General features: G+C 40.6%; 1 protein-coding gene across 3 annotated transcripts; it reads right to left on the bottom strand.

Moving 5' to 3' along the window:
* Positions 1-155: 155 nt before the first annotated feature.
* CLPX (caseinolytic mitochondrial matrix peptidase chaperone subunit X) lies at positions 156-19,393 on the bottom strand. 3 transcript variants are annotated; one of them, XM_058033523.1, is made up of 14 exons: positions 19,271-19,393; positions 15,574-15,734; positions 14,100-14,217; positions 9,665-9,819; positions 8,743-8,902; positions 7,533-7,574; positions 6,879-7,055; positions 5,572-5,736; positions 5,181-5,269; positions 4,472-4,636; positions 3,564-3,863; positions 3,352-3,444; positions 3,018-3,124; positions 156-1,970 (listed from the first exon to the last, which is right to left on the bottom strand). In XM_058033523.1, the coding sequence occupies exons 1-14, from the start codon at positions 19,338-19,340 to the stop codon at positions 1,880-1,882; spliced, it is 1,893 nt and encodes a 630-aa protein (XP_057889506.1). In that variant the 5' UTR covers positions 19,341-19,393; the 3' UTR covers positions 156-1,879. The 3 variants fall into 3 exon arrangements, with proteins under 3 accessions (XP_057889506.1, XP_057889507.1, XP_057889508.1); XM_058033525.1 differs by having other exon boundaries at positions 1,882-1,970; positions 2,968-3,124; XM_058033524.1 differs by lacking the exon at positions 7,533-7,574.
* Positions 19,394-20,173: the final 780 nt, after the last annotated feature.

The raw sequence follows: 20,173 nt of genomic DNA, 5'->3' as shown, positions 1-20,173 counted from the left end.
CCGCGCCCCCCTCAGCACCGCCACAGCGCCACAGCGCCGCCTGGCGGCCCGGAGGACCCGCCCCGCCCGCATCGCGCTCCGCTTAAACATTAAATTTCTAAAACTCCTAAAACTCAAAATATGCGGGCATGGCGTCAGGGATGACAACTCTCCACTGCTTGAGTATTCGCTTTTATTCAAACGCCAGAGGTGAAGTACAAACTGTAGTTACACGGCATTTTTATTTCCTTAAAAACAGTTCTTGGTTACAGAATTCCAAACAACTTTCAAAACTAAGTTGTTGAACAGTTTCACCTAAAATGTGGTGGTTTTTTCTATCTGTTTAAAAAAGGATTTGAATTAAAGGATTCAGAATTAAAAGCTGTTATGTTTTTTCACTCTACAAAAAGGAAAGTGAGGATGCAGTTACAGATAGTTCACCACAAATTCCCATTGCGATGGGACCAAACTTCTAGAAATATCCTCAACTCCAAACACAGCTTTCTCTGAACCACTAGTGGGTCATTTAACCTGAAAAGATCTCTAATCCCACGGGAAGTATCTGTTGCACCTGGCTACAATTGCATGTCACACTGCTGCTAGGGAAGAACACAAATATTACATAAAAGTTACATGACAGAAATTAATGACAAAAATAGGGTCAATAGATTTTCTGTATCCTTTCCTGTCCTAAAACAGCCACTAGACTAAAAAGAAGGATGAAAGTTTTATTTAAATAGTGTGAATTAAAGTTTTAGGGAAACTCAAGTCCACGTTTTTACTGAAGGACAAAACAAAGTTTTAAGTGACAATTTTAATTCCTGAAACAAATCAAAAACATACAGGTCCTTTAGTGTTTTTACAAAGACATTCCTAAAGGATTGAATTAATTTTGGTGGAGAACAGAAGAGGGAGGATTGCTTGCTGTGAGACTAAAATCAAAGACAAACCCACAAGATGCAATACTAGCATTTGAGAATATAACTTAAAAAGCACTGTCATGTGAACAATCACTACTGATTACAGCAAAAATATTATACATTTACTTCTTTCATCTCTTAACATTATAAGATAGGTTGGGCAAATACCTGGCACCAAAAAATTGATGCATGATAGTTCCAATACGTTAAACAAAATGTACTATATTAGAACATTAATATTTAAAAATTTATGGCGACTTCTCATCCAAATTTAGATGGTTTTACTGCTTCCTAGGAATCTTGTTTACCCCTCTGGAAAACCAGACTTCACCTTCTTTCACAGTATCCAAGGTGATTAAAGCTCCCAATGGAGACGTGAATGGTATTATTGGATATTCAAATGACTGTAACAAACCAGTGTCACATTTCAGCAGAATCTCCCAGCAGTGTCACAAAGCGTGTCCCCTTTTCCAAAGGGCTTCCTCACCCACCAATGTAACAAGCCACTCCAGTGCCCGCTGGGTCTCACACCCCAGCAGGACTCTAACACTGACCTGAACAGAACCCCCTGTGAGCCGTACCAGGAGCTAAGATAGTTTACTCACCCTCTACTAATTATTAATTTTGATTTCCCACTTGTAGAGTAACATTATTGTTAAATCTAACTATTGGCAGCACCTGCGCTGCTGGTTTAGTTTCTGGCAAGGGCAGTGCAGGTGCTGCTGCATTTGCTATACATTTTAATTGAACAAGTGTAATATACAATTCATAGTTGAACATTATGCCATCCCAGTCCACACTCTGTCCATCAAATCAAGGTGATGCTGCAGTAAAGTACACGATCTGATTTAGCTAATGAAGTTCCTCAGCAGGAATTGTATCCGAGGCAGATCTGGTGCCTTTGGGGCCAGGCTGGAGCCAGAGGCCATCGCAAGGAAAGAACCGAGTGAGCTTTCTGCAGGTCACAGTTCTGACAGTGTTTAATGGTTTGCAGCATCTGCCTGGCGAGGCCAGCCTTCCTCCTCCACTCCAGAGTCATACTCCTCTTCTGATGAGTCCTTGGTGGGAGCCCTAGGATTGGAAGGAATGATCAGATACCTTAGACACAGAGGCAAAAAACAAGAGGCACTTTCCACAGATTCTGACAAACATGTCACATGCACAGAGCCCCGTGACAAAGTTCTGACCTTCTGATCTGGAAATGCTGCTCTGCACATTTTCAGTGCCACCAGCACACAGGCTGATTAGCTGAATTCAATTAGCCTCCTGGCTTTCAGTAAGTTGTTGGATTTAATCAATAAATTTAGTATTCCTGGTGCTATACAAAATCACTTCAAGCAACCATCAGTGTAAAACTTTTCACTCCAACAACACAAGGCTGAACCAAGCTTCAGCACAGACAAGGTGCTGGAATGAGTAAATGTACCTTAGTGGAGAAAGCCACTCAAACAACATTGTCTTGGTTTCTATCACTGATACAGCTCCTAAATTTCAGACCTGAAATTCAGAAATTAATTTTTTAACCAGTTTTAACCTGACCCACTCTCTCTCAATTCCATCCTTCATCCATGGAAATTGTTGGATTTTTTTTTTAAAATGAAGATTTGTCCAGTGTTTTCAACATTCCATACCATTACCATACTCTTTACAACATTAAATTGATTATTTTAACAGGAGTTCAGCAAATCAATAAATGTGCCTTTGTGGCTCTCCACTGCTGCAAGAGTAATGTAGAAAATTGTTGCAGCCTGGAGCTTGTATGAAAACCCCACATCTGTGGTAAGGAGTAGGAAGAAAGAAACTGTTTAATTTCAGAAATTTCAGTACAGTCACAACTGAATTTCAAATTTTTACTGTTACCTTAAAATTTACTTCCATTTCTACAGGTATACACACACAAAAGTAACTTCACATATGTTTATTTTAAAATTTCTGCTTAAAAACTAAAGCAATACAAATTCAAAATCTCTAGGACAGAACAGGCACTAATTCAGCTGTGCACAATATACAGAGCATTGAATCTTTTTTAGGTTGTGTGCATGGATTTGTGCTCATTCCATCAGAATACCTGTCTAGTTGTATTACTGGTCTGTTCTGCTACTTCTGTTACCGTTTTACCTAATGTATCCTGGCTCTTTTTTGCCTTCTACAACATCTTTGTCAACTTCCACACATACGATGTCAGAATTGGGCACTTCAAACATGGGCTCCAGCAGCAGCTTTTCCTGCAAGAAAATAGAGGGGAAAATATTTCTGTAGAAGAGGGCATACAGAAACAAGTGATTTTCAGAGTCTTCTTGGAAGAACTCTGAATACTCACAGCTTTAGAAAGACTTACTACATCCATGTAAGGGCCAGAACTAAGCGTGGCTGTCACTGGAAATGGGCAAGATTAGGTCCATACACACAAATCCACGAAGTTTCACTTGTTTATAAGATTTAATTTACTCACCATTATAGATCGAAGTCCTCTGGCACCAGTTTTTCTGTCCAGGGCCAGTCTGGCTATAGCCTTCAATGCATCTTCAGTTACATTTAATTCACACTACACAGAGAGAAATGGGAATAATTTCATTTATAACTCAGTGTGGTGAGTACAAACATGACTGAAACCACTGTATTTATAAAAATGAACACCAAGAGTCACCAAATGAGAACTCAAACCTTATCCATGCTGAACAGTGCCTGGTACTGAGGAACCACAGCGTTCCGTGGCTCCGTCAGGATCCGCACCAGGGTTTTCTCATCCAGGCTGTGCAGGGGAACCACGACAGGCAAACGTCCCACAAACTCAGGAATCATGCCAAACTCGATGAGGTCCCTGGCTTCCACGTGGCGCAGCAAGCGATCCTTCTCCTCAATATCCTCCTGTGGGTCAGACTCTCCACTGATATTGGCAAGATCAGCGGCTGCTGCAGCCCTTCTGCCTTTCCCCAGGTTAGATGGTGTCCCAAATCCCAGGTACTGTAAAAACAAGCATGTGCTGCTTAGAGAACTGTAATAACTGAGTGTTCTTACTCACTTTCCATGAGTATTAAAAAATCTGCAGTGACTGATTAGGTCATTACGTACTAATTTGAGCCCTACTTAGAGTAAAATTAGACCCCTTGCATACAATCAGTTTCTTAAAAGATTGAATTTCCTCAGTGAAGGATTGATACATCAGTACAAGAGCAATTTTCTCTTAAAAGAAAGAAGGTTATCAACATGTTCTTAATTTTACAAGCATCAGTGACACTTCATAAGTGAATCAAATGCAGGCAAGTTTGCTTACATGGGAAGCTACGCAAATTAACATGAACAATAACTTGAATTTCAGTCACTCCTTTAGTGTTAGAGACAGGAGCACATTTTGTCAAAATGCTGCAGCCAGAACCTGTCCCCAGACATTAATCTACAAAACAGTGAACTGCAGGATCAGGTACTTTAAGACGATGATGGTTTTCAGCACCACTTGCTGAAATAAAGAAATTTAGTGTGTTTACAAATACAGCAAGACCTGTAAAAGTCAGTATTGTGAACAGTGATCAAGATGACGATTTTTCAGCCTGGATACAGCCTGATGCACTCACTTTTTCATTTTTCCTCCTGCTGATAATTCTGTCAAGACCATTAAAAGCACCAGAAGCTACAAACAGAATGTTTGTTGTGTCAACCTGCACGGTTTCTCCACGTAGTTTCCGAGAATTCTTTTCTGGAACGTTTACTATTGTGCCTTCAAGTAATTTTAGCAAGCCCTAAGAAGGAAAGAAGAAATAAGCAATAAAAAAATTCCATTCTGGAGCATCATGCAAAGAGACACACCATGATATGTTCACTTCAACAAATATACTCATATTTTTTGCTCCCTTTTGCCTTTATAGTAACAGTAAGTGTCAAAAAAGTCAGTTTTCCCTATGAGACAATCCCACTCAAGGACAAAAACATTCCTTTAATGTGGGTCCCATGCACATTATGCATATAATGATTAGCTGCTTTAAGGGTTTTGTTTAAATAGGAAATGTTACTTGTCCTTGCCTGGAACTAGCTATCTGAATATTATGAACTGGCTGTCTAAATGCTGCAGAGACAGTTTTGAACTAAAATGCTTCCATGAGGATGCCTCAAACTGCTTTTGAGATTATGTTTTTTAATGAAGTCAAGAGGAAAGATGTATCTTTTGAAGGTGAATAATTAAGGAAATGAGGAACTATGACTCCATACATTCCCATGCTGTTTGACATGACAGGATCCCATGTCCTGTTCACTCAGGAAGTAAAATCACTCCATGGAAATATTTACCTGTTGAACACCTTCTCCCCCAACGTCCCTTAACTGATGGATACCAGGAACACTGCCAATCTTATCTACTTCATCCAGAAAAACAATTCCTGCAGGTACAGAGAATGGGAATAAAAACAAATCTACTTTTAAAGAAAGAGTTTACAGAGAATAATAACATTTAAGGGAGCAGCAGCTTGTTCTACTTCCCAACTGCAAAAGCATGTGTAATTTTGTCAAATTGTGGACAAAACCAAAAAAATACACGTTGAGCTCTTTTCAGGTTTATTCTACCTGATTTAAAATTTGGGTACATGCAGCAGGACACAAATTTCAGGAATACTGTTGGTCTCAAAAGCTTAGAGCACTTCAACAAAACAAACAGTCTCTGTACCACACATGAGAAGCTTACCTTGCTGTGCTTTTTCTATGTTGTAGTTTGCATCTTGCAGGAGTTTAGCAATGACAGATTCAATGTCTTCTCCCACATAGCCAGCTTGAGTCAAGGTGGTGCAATCACAGATAGCAAAAGGGACATCTAGGCATTTAGCCAGAGTCTGAGCCAGCAGGGTTTTACCTGGTAAAATAAAAGCTGCATGTCAGAACTGACACACATTTCTCTTTGAGCACACAAATCCAAGTACCTGGACAGGGACTTCTAACAAGGGTGTGTAGTGACAGGACAAGGGGAAATGGCTTTAAACTGAAAAAGGATGGGTTTAGATGAGATATTGGGAAGAAATCCTTGGCTGTGAACGTGGTGAGGCCCTGGCACAGGGTGCCCAGAGAAGCTGTGGCTGCCCCTGGATCCCTGGAAGTGTCCAAGGCCAGGCTGGACAGGGTTTGGAGCAACCTTGGATAGTGGAAGTTGTCCCTTCCATGGCAGGGGTGGAACAAGGGGAGCTTTAAGGTACCCTCCAACCCAAACCATTCAAGGATTTACCACAGGATCATCATTATACTTATTAAACATTCTGAATCCTACTAGCATCTTAATATAAGAATATTTTCCAAGGGAGATAGCTTTCATAAGCAGTGGTTTTTACATTGGCAGGCTGTATTTCTTGATTTAGTTTAATAATACACATTTAAGGCAGCTTGAAATGCATACAGTACCACAAAATGTCACACAATATAAAAACCATAATACATGTACTTGCAGAGTTTAAAGATTAAATAAATCAGTAGTCCTTTGCAGACACTCAGGGTGCAGTGCAAAGTCCAATTGCTCCTGCTTTGAAGTTGGGAAGAAACAGAATTAAAATATTGTTTAGTGAATGTTCTCCCAAGAAGTCTGCAAAATGCCATCACTTCAGCACAAACACTCCCAAGTCTTATGAACGTACAAAATAATCTCTCTTTCCAACCCCCTGCAACTAATCTGTCCCAGAGGTGAAACAATACTAACTGCAGCATCTCAGCTTGCCAGCTGAAGCAGTGGAACTGTAACTGCCACTTTTTAGTCAAAGTGGCATCCTTTATTCAGTCAGTAAATAAAGGTGTTAAAAAAAAAGAAACCCACACAACTACAGCTCATTCCTTTTTAAGGCCACAAGCTCAGCATGTTAACATGACATGAAAACACTGGAATCCAAATTTGAAATTAACTGTTTAGTTTTTTCATAAACCAAATCTAAATAATCACAGAAGAGGAAAATCACCCATTAACAACAAATTCCATGAAAAATGTGACACCTATAGAAACATGCAGCTGTATACCTGATCCAGTTGGTCCAAGCAGCAAAATATTACTTTTTTCAAGTTTAATGTCATCATTGGCTGAATCTAGTACTTCTCCTCCCCGTTTTTCCTGAGGTATCTGCTGGTTCATCTGTTGCTGCATTGATGCTCCCAAAGCATTACCATGAGGACTGATTCCAGCAATCTGCAGGAGTTCTGAAGAGAACAATAACAGCACTGTTTGAGCACCAACAAGCTCTGTCACTACTTTAAACACACAGTAACAGCAAGGTTCTTCTGCAAACCTAGAATTCTCTCTGTACAGAAGCTTACAGAGAGGAATGCAACAGAAATACAGCACAATTATTGCACAAACAGGAGTTCCAACCACACTTTTGTAGAGGCATATAGGAAAAGAATTTCCAATAGCACAGTGAACTACCTAAAAGCATTCCTCTACATTAAAAAGCCAGAGAAAGTTTCAGTCCTTATAAATTTATTCACTTTTACTATAATTTCTTATATTTCTTTTTAACATAGAAGAAGAAATAAACCCAAGCTGTTGATTTCCATGACAAAAAAGTACAAGCACTGGACTTCACCCAACATTTCAAACTAGCAGTCACTAAAGACTCTTCTCCATGTCATAAAGTAGGTATTGCAGAGGAGGACATGAGGAGAGGGTTCACTTACTTGTAAATCTGTACTCATCCTCCCGTCTTCTGATTTCTAATTCTAAGAGAGAGGATGAAAACAGTCATAAAAAAGTAAGTCTATAAAAGCTTGTAAATTCTCCACCTCTTGCCCTCTTCTGAATACATCTCATCACTGTCTATGAATGTATTTCTGACAAGAAATAGAAGAACAAGAAATCCCCACAAGAGCTATCTTTTATTGCTGTCAAAATTAACCCAAAACCCAAACATGTTTTTGAAATGCCAGCAAGATATCTACTTCTAAAAACAACAACAATCTATTACCTCTAATTAGATTTCCACTTTACAGCCAATTATAGAAGGGAAAAAAATAGAATAACAATTTTAGTTTGAAGAGGCTTCCTTAAACTCTCCCTGAGTGTTACAACATTCCTTGTTATAAGGCAGAACTCTGAAATATGTAAACATTCACTGTCAGTCTCTGTGGGTATGGACCATGTTATCTCCCTGAGGAGGGTCAGGGATGGTGCCAGGTACACAACTGCCCTTACCATTACCAGAACAGTGCTACCAATGTTCCCTCCTCATTTAAAAGACTTAATTAAAAAAAAAAAAGAATATTTCTGTGGTAACTTTTGCAAGACAGAACAAAACACCTTTTAAAAAAAACCACCGAAGGTACACTTTGAGTCAGAGATGGCAACTTAATCCTACTTCTAAAAATAAATTAGATCAACATAGCTGCACACTTACTCAGCAGCAAAAGTACTGCCAAGAGTAACTCCATCTACACCTGCTAGATATGGAACAATACTGTGGTGCCCAGCAGATGCTGCCAGCAGGAGTAAGGGAAGTTAGAAATCTAAGTACTCATCAGTTTACCTATACAAAATATCACCTTCCTGATCTGCATTGTTGCTGCAGCTTCAGCAGCAGATTTACTGTTAAGTAGTAAATGAGATTAGAAAGAAAAAATTAGGAGACTCACTGCAGAAAGTTAAAGGAGAATACCCCATAATATGTATCAGCAAAAAGGGCTAAGCAGTTCATATGGAAATGCTTAAACCTTCTGATTACCATTTAAATAAATCATAGAAGTTCACAGTGAAAATTATGTTTAGTAGAAGTTCTTATAATTTCAATTATAGAACATCTAGTGTCAAGGTAGAACCTTGCTTAGATTTCTCAAGTTAGAGCCCTGAAATGGTAATTGCTTTGACCAGAAAAATACCAAATATCATACAAACCTCTTGGTGTTAAAGAAGTCTGTTTCTCAACTTCTGCTTGTTGTCTCAGGTTAGATGGGATATTATTGTAGATTCTCTTGTAATGATTATACACAGCAACTGAAAGCACCTTCTTGGCAAAACACTGACCAACAACATATTTGTCGAGGTAGTTGTAAATCTGCAAAACAGATTAACCTTAGTAACACTTCTAAATCATCTTGCAGCAGAAAAGGAAAAATAGTATATTGTGCCAAAGATAGACTTTGGTCTGAATGGTTACAGATCTGAGAAATAGAAACTAACATCTAAAATACAAAATATATTCCTGTTGATAAGTTCACTTAAGAAAACCTGATGCTTACACACTCATATTGTGTTAATACATAAGCCCATTGCTTATTTTCACCCAAATTTTTAAGAGGAACAGAAATTTTAAGAACACTTATTTTCTTAAAAGAGGCCTATCAAGGAGCTGTGTGGAGTAACCATTACAGTCCACCAAGAACTCAGAAACATAAAAAGGTTTCCTCACTAATCTCCAGAGGCAAATCAAGTGACTTCACAGGGACCATGGCCACAAGTTTATCAGCTGCAGCTCTCACCCAAAGAAGCTGCTAAAATAAAGACACAGAATGCAAGGCCACAGTGAGAAAAAAAAGTTACTATGGTTGGTGAAGGCTGAGGTCAGCCTCAAGGACACAGGAGAAAATGAAATCACAAGCCAAAGAGGAAAACAAGCTCCAATACCTTTATTGGATCTACTTGTTCCCTTTATCAGTGCCCTGCTGGGTCACACAGCTCACAAAGGTTTAATCTCGAGCTAATCATCTTTATTGTTTGTTGCTCTGTCCCTGCAGCCATTACACACCTGATGCAGATTAAGGGAAGCATTTCTCCGTGCTGCAGCAGGAGGGGGCTCTGGGTGGAATTAAGAATGTACCTTTTTCGGTGGAGGGGGTGGCTTCTGCTGGAATGCCAATTTCACAGCTTCTGCTGCTGACTCGGGCTCTTTAATGATGCTCTTTTTTGTGTCTGCCTCTGACAGGACAACAAAAAAGTGGTGACACTTTTCACACTTCACAAAACGGGTGGAAGCTGCAGAAAAAGTCAAACAAAGCAGTGAGAGGAATTGCTTCTGTCCCAGATCATCACACAGGACAAGCACCTGTAAGACAGCACAGCCTCCCTGTGTTTGCACAACACTTCTCCCTTGCTCACCTTAGAACATTTAAAAGCTACTATTGGCCTATGAAATTTGACACAGAGAGAACACAATTTGCCCCCCAAAAAAATCAGAATGCTGGGCAGCAACCAGACAATGAATTAAACACAAAACTCCTTTTGATACTTCTCCAGTAGCATCACACTCACTTATGAGAGAAACAAAATTAATGAAGGCTTTAGCTGTGCAGGAAATGTTCCTAACTCTCAAACTGACAGCAAAATAAGATATTGTGGTTAGGCACAGACTAAAGTGCAGGGAGGCAGTGCAGAATATCAAAGACAGCACTACAGGAGGGCTCTGGCAGCTGCTGCTCTCTGCATCCCTCTGGCTTTGGAGCACTGTGGAAGCACAGGGGGTCACCCAAAGGGCTCATCCCAACAAGAGGCAGCTGTGGTATGCAACAAACCATCAAGGACTTTGATGTTTTGCAAGATCTTCTGCTTATTTATTTTTACTGTCAAGACTAGGACAAATTTCTTTCAAATTCCAAAAGCTAAACCCTCCTACTGCTGACTTTGTGAACTATGTCTTAAGAAATCTGCAAAGGTTGGTTTCATAAGCCTGAAAATGAGAACCTGCATTGCTCTTCTTTTCCTCTGGCCAGGCAAAGCTGAAATAATAAAAACAGACAGTAGAGAAGAATAATAAAAGTAATTCAGAATAGATCCTTTCTAGCCATATTACTATGCTGCTAAATGCAAATCATGAGCAGTAGGATAGATTTAAAGAAAATATACTAGTAAATGAATTTAATTAAAAGTAAAGTAACTGTAGAAAAACAACCCTGTGAAAACTTCAATGTCAGAACTTCTGAACTCATAAAAAGTTTTTAGAAAATGGCTTGAACACTGAAGCACCAGCTGACTGTAACAACACCCTCTAGCAATAAACAAGCTGCTTATTTATAACTTGTTGTCTCCCACAGGACTGGCATCAGCAAAAGAGGAGTGGGTGGGGTTTTTCTTGCCATTAATCCCACCTTATACCTGGATAAGCAAGACCAGCAGATTACTGTAAGAATGTGGCAACTAATACTGTGACCAACACAGCTTTATTAACTGTACTTCAAAGAAATTCTGGGTAACAGCCTGGAAGTTCTCCTGGCAACCTTCCAAATTACTGTTATCTGTTATGGGAATGTGATAGAAATCCACTTGCACAAACCCATTCCTCTTATGTAACCATTATTTAGCAACAATATTGTAGGGAAAAACAACTCAACCTTTCTCCTAGGGCTCACTGACAACACCTCTGATATTTGTGATGACCACAGTGCCATGAGGCTGTTCTCCTTCCTTATACAAGGCTTATTTAGCATAGAATAGCCATGAGAATGGTTGGTCCCTTTACAGATCCACATGAATATTTAAAAACCCCATAAAATAAGGAGTGCACTGTAAGAGTAAAATGGGGCATCTTTAAATTTCACTAAAAAAAAAGTACACAATTGAGTTGCAGGCAACTTTGCTAATCCTAAATACTGGCATGTTTTCATATGTGATTTTAGCAAGCACATAAAAGCACAACAAAGAACATCCATGGCAAATTACCTCCCTGTCACTAAGGTGTCTGCAAATATTTACAGTGTGCCAAAATGCAAGTCAAGTGTTGTTTTTAATCAGACAACATTGCCACAGAGGCTGCATTAGCACAGGCACTTATAAAGTCTGTGTGAGCTGACCTTGCCAAAAAGAAATAGCAGATTTTTACAAAACATACAGGAAACAGAAACAGTCAGAGGCTTAAAATTGTAGGGTTGAGATAACGGGCTGCTATCAAATTGCTTTAAGGTAAAAAATAAACCCCAAACCAGGAAAAAGAAAGCAGGGAAGCTTCTGAGAATGTACAATAGCAGGGAAGTGCTGCTTGGAGGGTGGAGTAACCTGATGGCATCAGGTGGAGACAGTAACAGCAGCATCCAGATAAGGCTTCTTATGCCAATCAGCTTTACAGCTATTGGATTTCACTCCACATCTGAGGATCAAGTCTTATTTCACTGATCACAAACTCTCCTTACAGACTTTCACAACCCAAAACAATAATACAGGAACTGCTGAGAAAGGAGGGCAAAGCAAAATGACTTTGTTTGCCTCATATTTTCCCTTCATTGTTAATTACTGGAAAACCATCGCCAAGCAAATCTTTCTGCAAGATTTGCAGATACAAAGAGAAGCTCCATCAAAAACAAACTCCACTGGAAAACCAGCCTGTCACACTGCCACTCACTGGCAATTAATTTTCTAATGAACATGGCTTTTATTCAGTGTTTTGCTTTCCTACTTCTCTCAAAATGACTGAAAATCTAATATTTAAACTGAAACAAATGCTAATTGCATGTTTTCCTTTGGTTTTAGATATTTATTTAAGGCTCTGCAGGTTGTTAATTCTAACCAGAACTGTGCAAATTCATCATTTTTCCTGACTAAGCAACAACAAAAAAATCAAATTACAGCAGGCTTAATAAAACTTGCAACCCATTCATTTTGGGCAGAACGGGACAGATTTATTTTTCTTAGTTTTTGTTTTCTTTTTTCAAATAAATTTTAAGATAATTATAACTTCTGTTTTCCAGCTGCCTTACAGAGTGTGGTTGGGAAACAGTTTGCTCTAATTAACAGACTAAACCAGAATAACACAGGTCCAGAAAAAACTCCACAAGGACTCACAGAACTTTGGGAAAAAAGTGTTTCCAGTCCCCCCCTGTTTATAGAACCTGTGTTATTCTGATGCTGCAGCTCAAGTGAGTTCACTACTTGGGAATTTTAAATAGCATTTATCAAGGTATGTTCTCCCATGGTGTGGTATGAATAAATCAATAAATCTGTTCCCAAGGAAGTTTCCAGGCACGCTTAAAGAGTTCCCAGCAACACTGACAAAGCACTAAATCACATCTCTGCTTTCCAGGGATCGTTCTGGGACAAGGCTTGAATGGTATTTCCACACAAAAGCACAAACTGCAGCACCAAGGGAAACACACAGTGAAGTGAGAGAGTTTCAAAAACATCTCTGCCTGCTCATGAATCATAAGAAGGTAAATGAGATTAAAAATCCTTCTAGTTTCCAGCCACACCTAGTCCAGGGAGAGAGCACACTGAACACAGACAGGATCAGGTTTCCAGTTCCATGAACTAGTGCCAGGTTTTGCAGAATATCTTGTTGCCTATAGTTTCAAACAAACTGGAAAAACAACCTTATTTCTGGGGAGGATAAGGACTGAGGACTGATCCTTTCTCTAAAGAAATCTATTGTCATTATTATAGAGCTGCTTTGTGATTTATTGTGACATTTGATCATTTTAAATATTATTTTATACGAGTAGCAGGAGATCACAGCACATCCACTCATTATTTCTGCCAGCTGTTCTAGTAACAACTGCTGAACACTTTTATGCTGACTTTGTGTTAAGCCTCTTAGTGCACAAGTCTGATTATGACTTGAAACTTCCTCCCTTGAGCCCCACCACCTAACAGTGAGTATTTGCTTTCTGACAAAAGTTCTTGTTTTCTAAGCTGGTCTCATCAGTGCAGAAATAAGGTATGAAATATCTTCAAGACTGATAGAACCTAAAGAATAAATGGCATTAATTTGGATTATATTTAAAAAAAAATAAAATAGGAGCAATTGCTGCTGGAGAACAAGGATTTTGGATTTTCTAGCTGGACTTTCCAGCCTGCTATTTGGAATGTATTATAGCTCTGACTTTGCCATGGAAGACTGTTCTAGTAAGCCATCTGTCAGATACTAATTCCTCTGCTGGATAAGCACTTTGGGTATAGTACATGCAGGATTAAAGTTATATTATTTAGGAAAGAAAGGACAGACATTACAAATGCACATATATAAAGTATATACTTATATAATAAAGATATGAAAGTATCTGTAGTTCAAATGGTATTAAGTATAAAATGCCAAAAACTATTTTAAAAACGCATATTCCCAGATGTAATGTGAATTCCAGTACCACATCCCCACACATGATGGGAATTACACAAACGTACCCACAGAGACAATAAATGTTGGTTGCATCAACAAGGCCAAACTAAGCATAACAAAATTTGTGACACCATGGAATTAGGCAGAAAGGATTGTGTTAAATCACAAAGTCACATCTGTGCCCATGTAAAACAAGGAAGATTTAAGGAAAACTTACACACAAAGGTCTCCACGTGTGTGCACAAGTCCCCACACTTTGGGCAGCGCAGTTGGTTCCCTCCTTTCCCAGAGCTTCCAGAGCTGGACTTTTTACCACCACCCTCACCAACAGATTTCTAAAAGAGATTTCCAGACAATTAGCCCCAAACAATGCAGCTGGTACAGTAAGCATTTAGCAGCGTGCTTCTGGAAGCAAATAATTTGAATTTTGCAACAGCTGAATGACAAAGTAGCTATTGTCAGGATTTTTAAAGGCTTTGAAATATAGAAGAATGTGACATAAATACTTGGAAGTGTTTTACATTTACAAATTATTTACAAATACATCTGCATTTTGCAGCTCTGCCAGTCTTGGATGCCCATGGAAGAGGTTCCCCACACCTGCATTAGAGCTGATGACTGGCACTAGAACAATAACAAGCTGTGTCAAAGGTGTTTTAACAGTGTATTTTAATGTTTTAATGCCAGACAAGAAAACAAATCATATTTAGAAAGTATTTTATTATCTCAGCTGCGTGGATTCTAAGGGTTTCTGAAGCCACAGCTCCTCTCATTTCCTTGGCAGGTGTAGCAATCTGTGCTAAAACATGCATTTCAAAGTGCTTGGAAATACTGCAGTTTTTATTTGTATCTGTATCTGTGCCTTCATACTCTGATTAATACAAGTTATTACATTTTAGGAAACAGCAAAAATCTCTCTTCCCATTTCTAAAGCAGTTCTTCATTTTTTAAACCTATGCTGCCTACTGATTTCTCCTTAAAATCCTTTTCAAGAAAAAAAATAATTAATTTCTTTTATCTTCTTTATTTATTTTTTAAAAAGTTTAATTGCACCTTCAGAACAGACCTGTGCCACCTGGACAGTTCCTCAGGTTCACAACACACACACTAAGGCAAAGTAATTGCCTGTGAACTCTCAAAATGTTATTTGCTGACTAAAGAGCAGTTTTATTCTCAGGTAATCATTTATCTGAAGAAGCTGTTTATTAACCATAATTACAGAGAATGACTGGGATAAAAATAGACTACAACTGACTAACAAGAGGTGAGCTCATGTCCTCACTGACTTGTCTTACTTAAGACAAACCAGTTCTCAACCCAGAAACATTTAAAATGGAATTTTAAAAAGTCTATTTGGGAGCACCAGGCTTTTGAAGGAGAACAGCTGTGATTACTCCTCTTTCCTGAAATCCTGTTCTTGATTTATGACATCCAATAAAGTTTTCATGTTTACACTGGGCAAAGAGATTTATAAAACTGGGAAAAGCATTGTGGGATGTGGACAAGGTTTATCTCCTAACAAATTCACAATACAATTTATTTTTTCTTCACTGCCAGTTACAGCAATTTGAAGGATTAGAAATGTCAGGGGTTGGCCAAAATTTTAAGATTAATTTTGAGTAAAAAAAAAAATTTAAAATGCAAGGGACATTTTACATAAATTATTCAAATCCCCAGTTTGTGGAAATTACCTTGTTTCCATCTCCAGAACCATCCTTGCTTGCACCATCCTTTGAAGCAAAATATGCTGGTGTTTCTGAAAAGTTTCTAAGAGGAATTCGTTTTAGAGAACAAGTTTCAAAAGTCCCAAGTTTTCCTAAAACAGGGATGCGTGTACGACCACAAGTAATACCTAAAAAAAAAAAAAAAAAAAAAAAGAAAGTTAAATACTAAAATACTCCTGGTTTAATTCCATTGCTATCAAATCTCAGAACTGATTTACTTTAAGTGGAGCTAAAAGGTTTGGGCAACAGAATTCAGCTCTGAACAGATTTTAATTAACCAAAATAAATGATCTTTGCCACCCTGATGTTCACCTTGTTAAAGCTACCTTGGTTCTCCAAAAGACCCTAGAATAATTTCAGTCCTCTAACATCAGACAATGGAGAGTCCTGTTGTGGCATGAAATAGGGAACATCCCAGTTATGAAACTGATCCTCAGAATGATAAACACAATCAACTCAGCGCTTGTATGGTGAAACAATCCAAGCCCCTGAGAGAAACCTCTGAAAAGTCTCTTTGTTATGCAAAGATCAGGTGTTTCAGACTCAGTGACTGCACGGCTCCACTTGGGAACTCCACTAAAAATTCGCTTCCAGGAATCTGAGGCACCTCTTGGCAACAGGAATCGTGCTGAGGGAAACTGAGCCGTGCCCTATTTGGCACCCACCGACAAACTCAGCACAACCCGAGCTCTGCTGAAACCCCTCCCTGCAACGTGAAAAACCCTCCCGAGACACTCAGCAGCCTCTTCCTCCTCTTGCAACACGGGCAGGATTGCATTTCATGGCAGGCATGACGGGAGCCAACATATGTTGTGCTTGTGATTTCAACATCAACAACAGCCTGGAATCCACATCTCATCTCATTTAAAGTGGCAAATTTCTCACTTGGCTCGCTGGTTCTGATAAGAACTCTGTGTTTTACTGACAGCAGAGCTATACAGCAACAATGGCAACTGCAGACCTGCTGACAACACACAGTTTTATTGTTAAGGGATCAGAGAACCCTATGGAAAATCCAGAAACTCTTAAAAAAAAAAAAGAAAAAGTAAGAATGGCAAGAAGAGCACAGCTCATTTGTTCTGAAAGAGGAGACAACAGCAACCAAGAGATGGGAGCTTAGCTGAAAGAGGATACTCTGAAAATTCACCTTGTTACTTTAATAAGAAGGGAGAAAAATAAAGAAGAGGAACCTAAATTGACCAGGAAAACTCTTACAGGATCTGCAAGTCACAATGAAGATGACAGAAACAAATGAGATTTGAAGCTGGTTTATTAACTTACACACTGCTTAAGAGTCCCTAACCTGAAGATGACTTGTACTATTTTTAACATGACTAAAAATTAAGCTTTTAAAAATCTCTTAGCAGCATTGCTTCTGTCTGTAAACGTGAGGGAGGAATAACAATCAATGAGCTTCCCCATTTTAAATTCCTCTGCTCAGTGCCACTGCAACACATTTCAGATTACACAGGGTAAGCTACAAAAACATCACAGCAAAGCTGAAAACACTGGCTGGCTCTCAGAAGCAGTTGTGCCTTTTAGTGAATGTGCAGAGAACTCTGAGAGCCCCGTGTGCCAAGTGCACTTGTCAGTGAGGAACAAGCTGTGTGAGTGTTTACAGTGCAAGAGCTGTGCTGAGCAGCTTCTTGGAGCCCCATTCCTCACAGGTGGTTCCTTCACTGAGATTTGGTTTAGGAACTGAGAAAAGACCCCTTAAAAATCAAACAATGACCACCTCACCTCCCTTGAGCAAAACCTGGAGTCACACAAGTGACACGGGGGGGATTTGGCCTGTGGAGAAAGGGTGAAGCACTCCACAAAAGCTGGAACATTTCAATCCTCATTTTAATTCAGGGTGCTCTTGTGAGACAGAAAATGCACTGAGAACTGTATGGGCTGAACTATGAAACCTTACACAGCACTGAGTACTGAGCTGTGAAAACTAAACCAGGGGAAAGAAATCATATTACTGCTACATCAGCTTGTGGCTGAGCATGAAAAGCCACGCGTGCTTATTGTGAGGTCTGAGTGGTGTTTTTGGACAAAATATCATTGTATAATTACACAATGAAGCAAGAAGAAAGTCATCACCACGACTTCCTTGGGTCAATAAACCCAGAGGGAGATTTCCAGGGGAAATCAACATTCCAGCTCAATGCCTGGCAGCTGCCACTGAGGGATCCAGCCTCTGATAAATGTTCCTAACCCTAACAGCTGGCAGGGTGTGCACACACACACCTGGCAGGATGGGCTCACACACACACACACCTGGCAGCATGGCTCAGGTGATGTTTTTTGGAGCACTGACTTCAAGGGATGCGTCCCTAGCTGCTGGCAGCCATGGAACCGATCCAGGTGTGAGTTAAGAAACGATGAAAAGCTCCTTAACACCTTATTAATTGACACTTGACAGAATAATTATTGACTTTTGGGGCAAGCCTGGGGGATCTTGGAGCATCTACTGCCCGGGAAAGGGAAACTGTGACAAACTGTAGCTGTCCCACATAACACTCCACTGATTACACTGATCTGTGCACTCTGAACTCTCTCAAGTTTGCACCAACCAGCAACAGCAAACAAAGCACCTGCCAGATGACACAGTTTCTTATAAAAGACACACAAAAGAAAGGCACATTTATTTTTAAACAACCTTCATTGAAAGCTGATGGATCAACAATTGTATTGCTCTATCTGCATTTTATTCTCATTTGCTCTTTGACATAATACTTTCAAATCTTAGATCTGACTAAAAACCCCACAAAATTTTTAAAAGATAATTCTGTAATAAATTCCAAACAGTACTTGCTTCAAAGTTGATTGTTTCAGAGGGGTTGCATAAGGGCAGACAGGCTGGATTTGAAAGCACAGGTCAGAACCTTTCAGCACAGCTGATATTTGAGATACAAATGAAAAGGCACCTACAGAGAGTTAACTCACCTCTTCGGGGCAGTAAATGATCTCTGACTCATCAGGCTATTGCTGAGGGTAGAGTAATTGAAAATAATGTTGCAAATGTGGCAACAGAGAGATCTTTCAGCACAATTTGGGGGTGCTCTACCTTTCACCAAAGCAGAACATGGTTTGTCAGCTCTCAGCACCCCAAGAATACCATGAAAAAGGTAAACGAGGAAAAACAGTAAAAAAGTAACAACCTCCCACAGCCCTCAACTTCCAGTGAGCAGCTGGCACAGTCTCGTCCTTCTACCAAGTTGGAAATAATGAATTTTGCTAACTAAGCCCATCTTTATGAGAAATATTTCAAGTTTAGGCTACCTCAAAGGTAGGCTTTTACTTAATTAAGGAAATCAAGCCATTTTTAAGCCAATTAAACACATTTACTGGCACTGCGGAGTAGCACACACTGGCCGGCAGCTGCTGAGCATCACCCCTGCTGAAATAAACTCTTTTCTCGCGTTACATTTCCCCACAGCGAGGGCGAATTCCCCGAAACTTCCCGGCACGTAACGCTGCCCTGGCCGCGGCCCGCACCGCGCGGGTGCCCCCAGCAAACGGCTCAGAGAGGGGAAAGGGGAAAGGCCGCCGTGCCCGCCGCTGTCACGGCGCGATAAGGGCAGCGCGGGGCCGGGGCTCCCCTCAGGCCCGCGGCCGCAGGGCCCGACCCCGCCGGGCCCGGGGAGGGCGGGCTGACCCGGAGCGCGGTTACCTCTGCGGGCGGAGGGCAGCGTGGAGCCGAAGAGGCGGGCGGCGGCGGCGCAGCTGTGGCAGGCGGACATGGTGCAGCGGCCGCGGGCCCGGCCCGCTCCCCCCGCCGCCGACAAGGCCTCGCTGGCGACGGTCCGGCCCCGCCCGCCCCGGTAACGCCCCCGTGACGGCGCCGCGCGTCATCGCGGGACTGCAGATCCCGGCGGGCATCGCGCCGCAGCGCGCCCTGCGTGAACGCACTCGCCACGCGGGGTATCATGGGGAGTGTAGTCCCAGCGGCGAATGGGTGCGTGGGTGCCGCGTGGCATTGGAGGAAATGTAGTCTGCGGCCAGCAGTGCCCCCCCGCCTCTCTCAGTCTGTCCTAGGCACGCCGTCCAGGTGTGTTTATTCCCGGTGATTCCGCCCTTTAATTCCTCTTTCCAAATACGATATGAAGGGAATATTTCCCTTACATCACAGAAATGGGGTTATTTAAAAGCCTTTCGTGAAAAGATCAGGCTGAGACAAGAGCAGGAAAACTTCAGGCAAACTGAAGCGATATTGAGAGCAAATAGAAAATGATGCCGCGTGTTGTGGGGTGGTCTTCAATCAGATTAGAGCAGTGTATAAATATATATTACCTAATGGAGTGTATCCTTTAGGCAAGGCCTATGAAGAACACACCTATAACTATAGGTCTGGTTTTTTCAGCTCACCTTCAACTCCTATTTGTGACATACCAATTAAAGGGAGCTAATTGACTCCACCTGCTCATTAGAGGAATGACTCAGTATCACCTATCGCTCTCCTCAATTAACCTGAGCTGCCCTGCAGCGAATAAATTGCCCGAGAAGATGCGGCCCATCCCTGGGGGAAGTGTTCAAGGCCAGGTTAGACGGGGCTTGCAGCAACGTGATCTAGCAG

The sequence above is a fragment of the Melospiza georgiana genome, chromosome 13, assembly GCF_028018845.1.
Source record: "Melospiza georgiana isolate bMelGeo1 chromosome 13, bMelGeo1.pri, whole genome shotgun sequence".
Taxonomy (NCBI): domain Eukaryota; kingdom Metazoa; phylum Chordata; class Aves; order Passeriformes; family Passerellidae; genus Melospiza; species Melospiza georgiana.
Note: the sequence above shows the minus strand (reverse complement) of the source record. Positions and strands in the feature narration are given on the sequence as shown.

Excerpts from the sequence above, each read along its gene's own strand:
- CLPX (XM_058033523.1), bottom strand. The coding sequence starts at position 19,340 with ATGTCCGCCTGCCACAGCTGCGCCGCCGCCGCCCGCCTCTTCGGCTCC. Across the intron at positions 5,270-5,571 it reads CATAGAAAAAGCACAGCAAG|GAATTGTTTTTCTGGATGAA; the intron begins GTAAGCTTCTCA and ends CTGTACCTGCAG. Across the intron at positions 1,971-3,017 it reads AAAGAGCCAGGATACATTAG|GGCTCCCACCAAGGACTCAT; the intron begins GTAAAACGGTAA and ends TTCCAATCCTAG.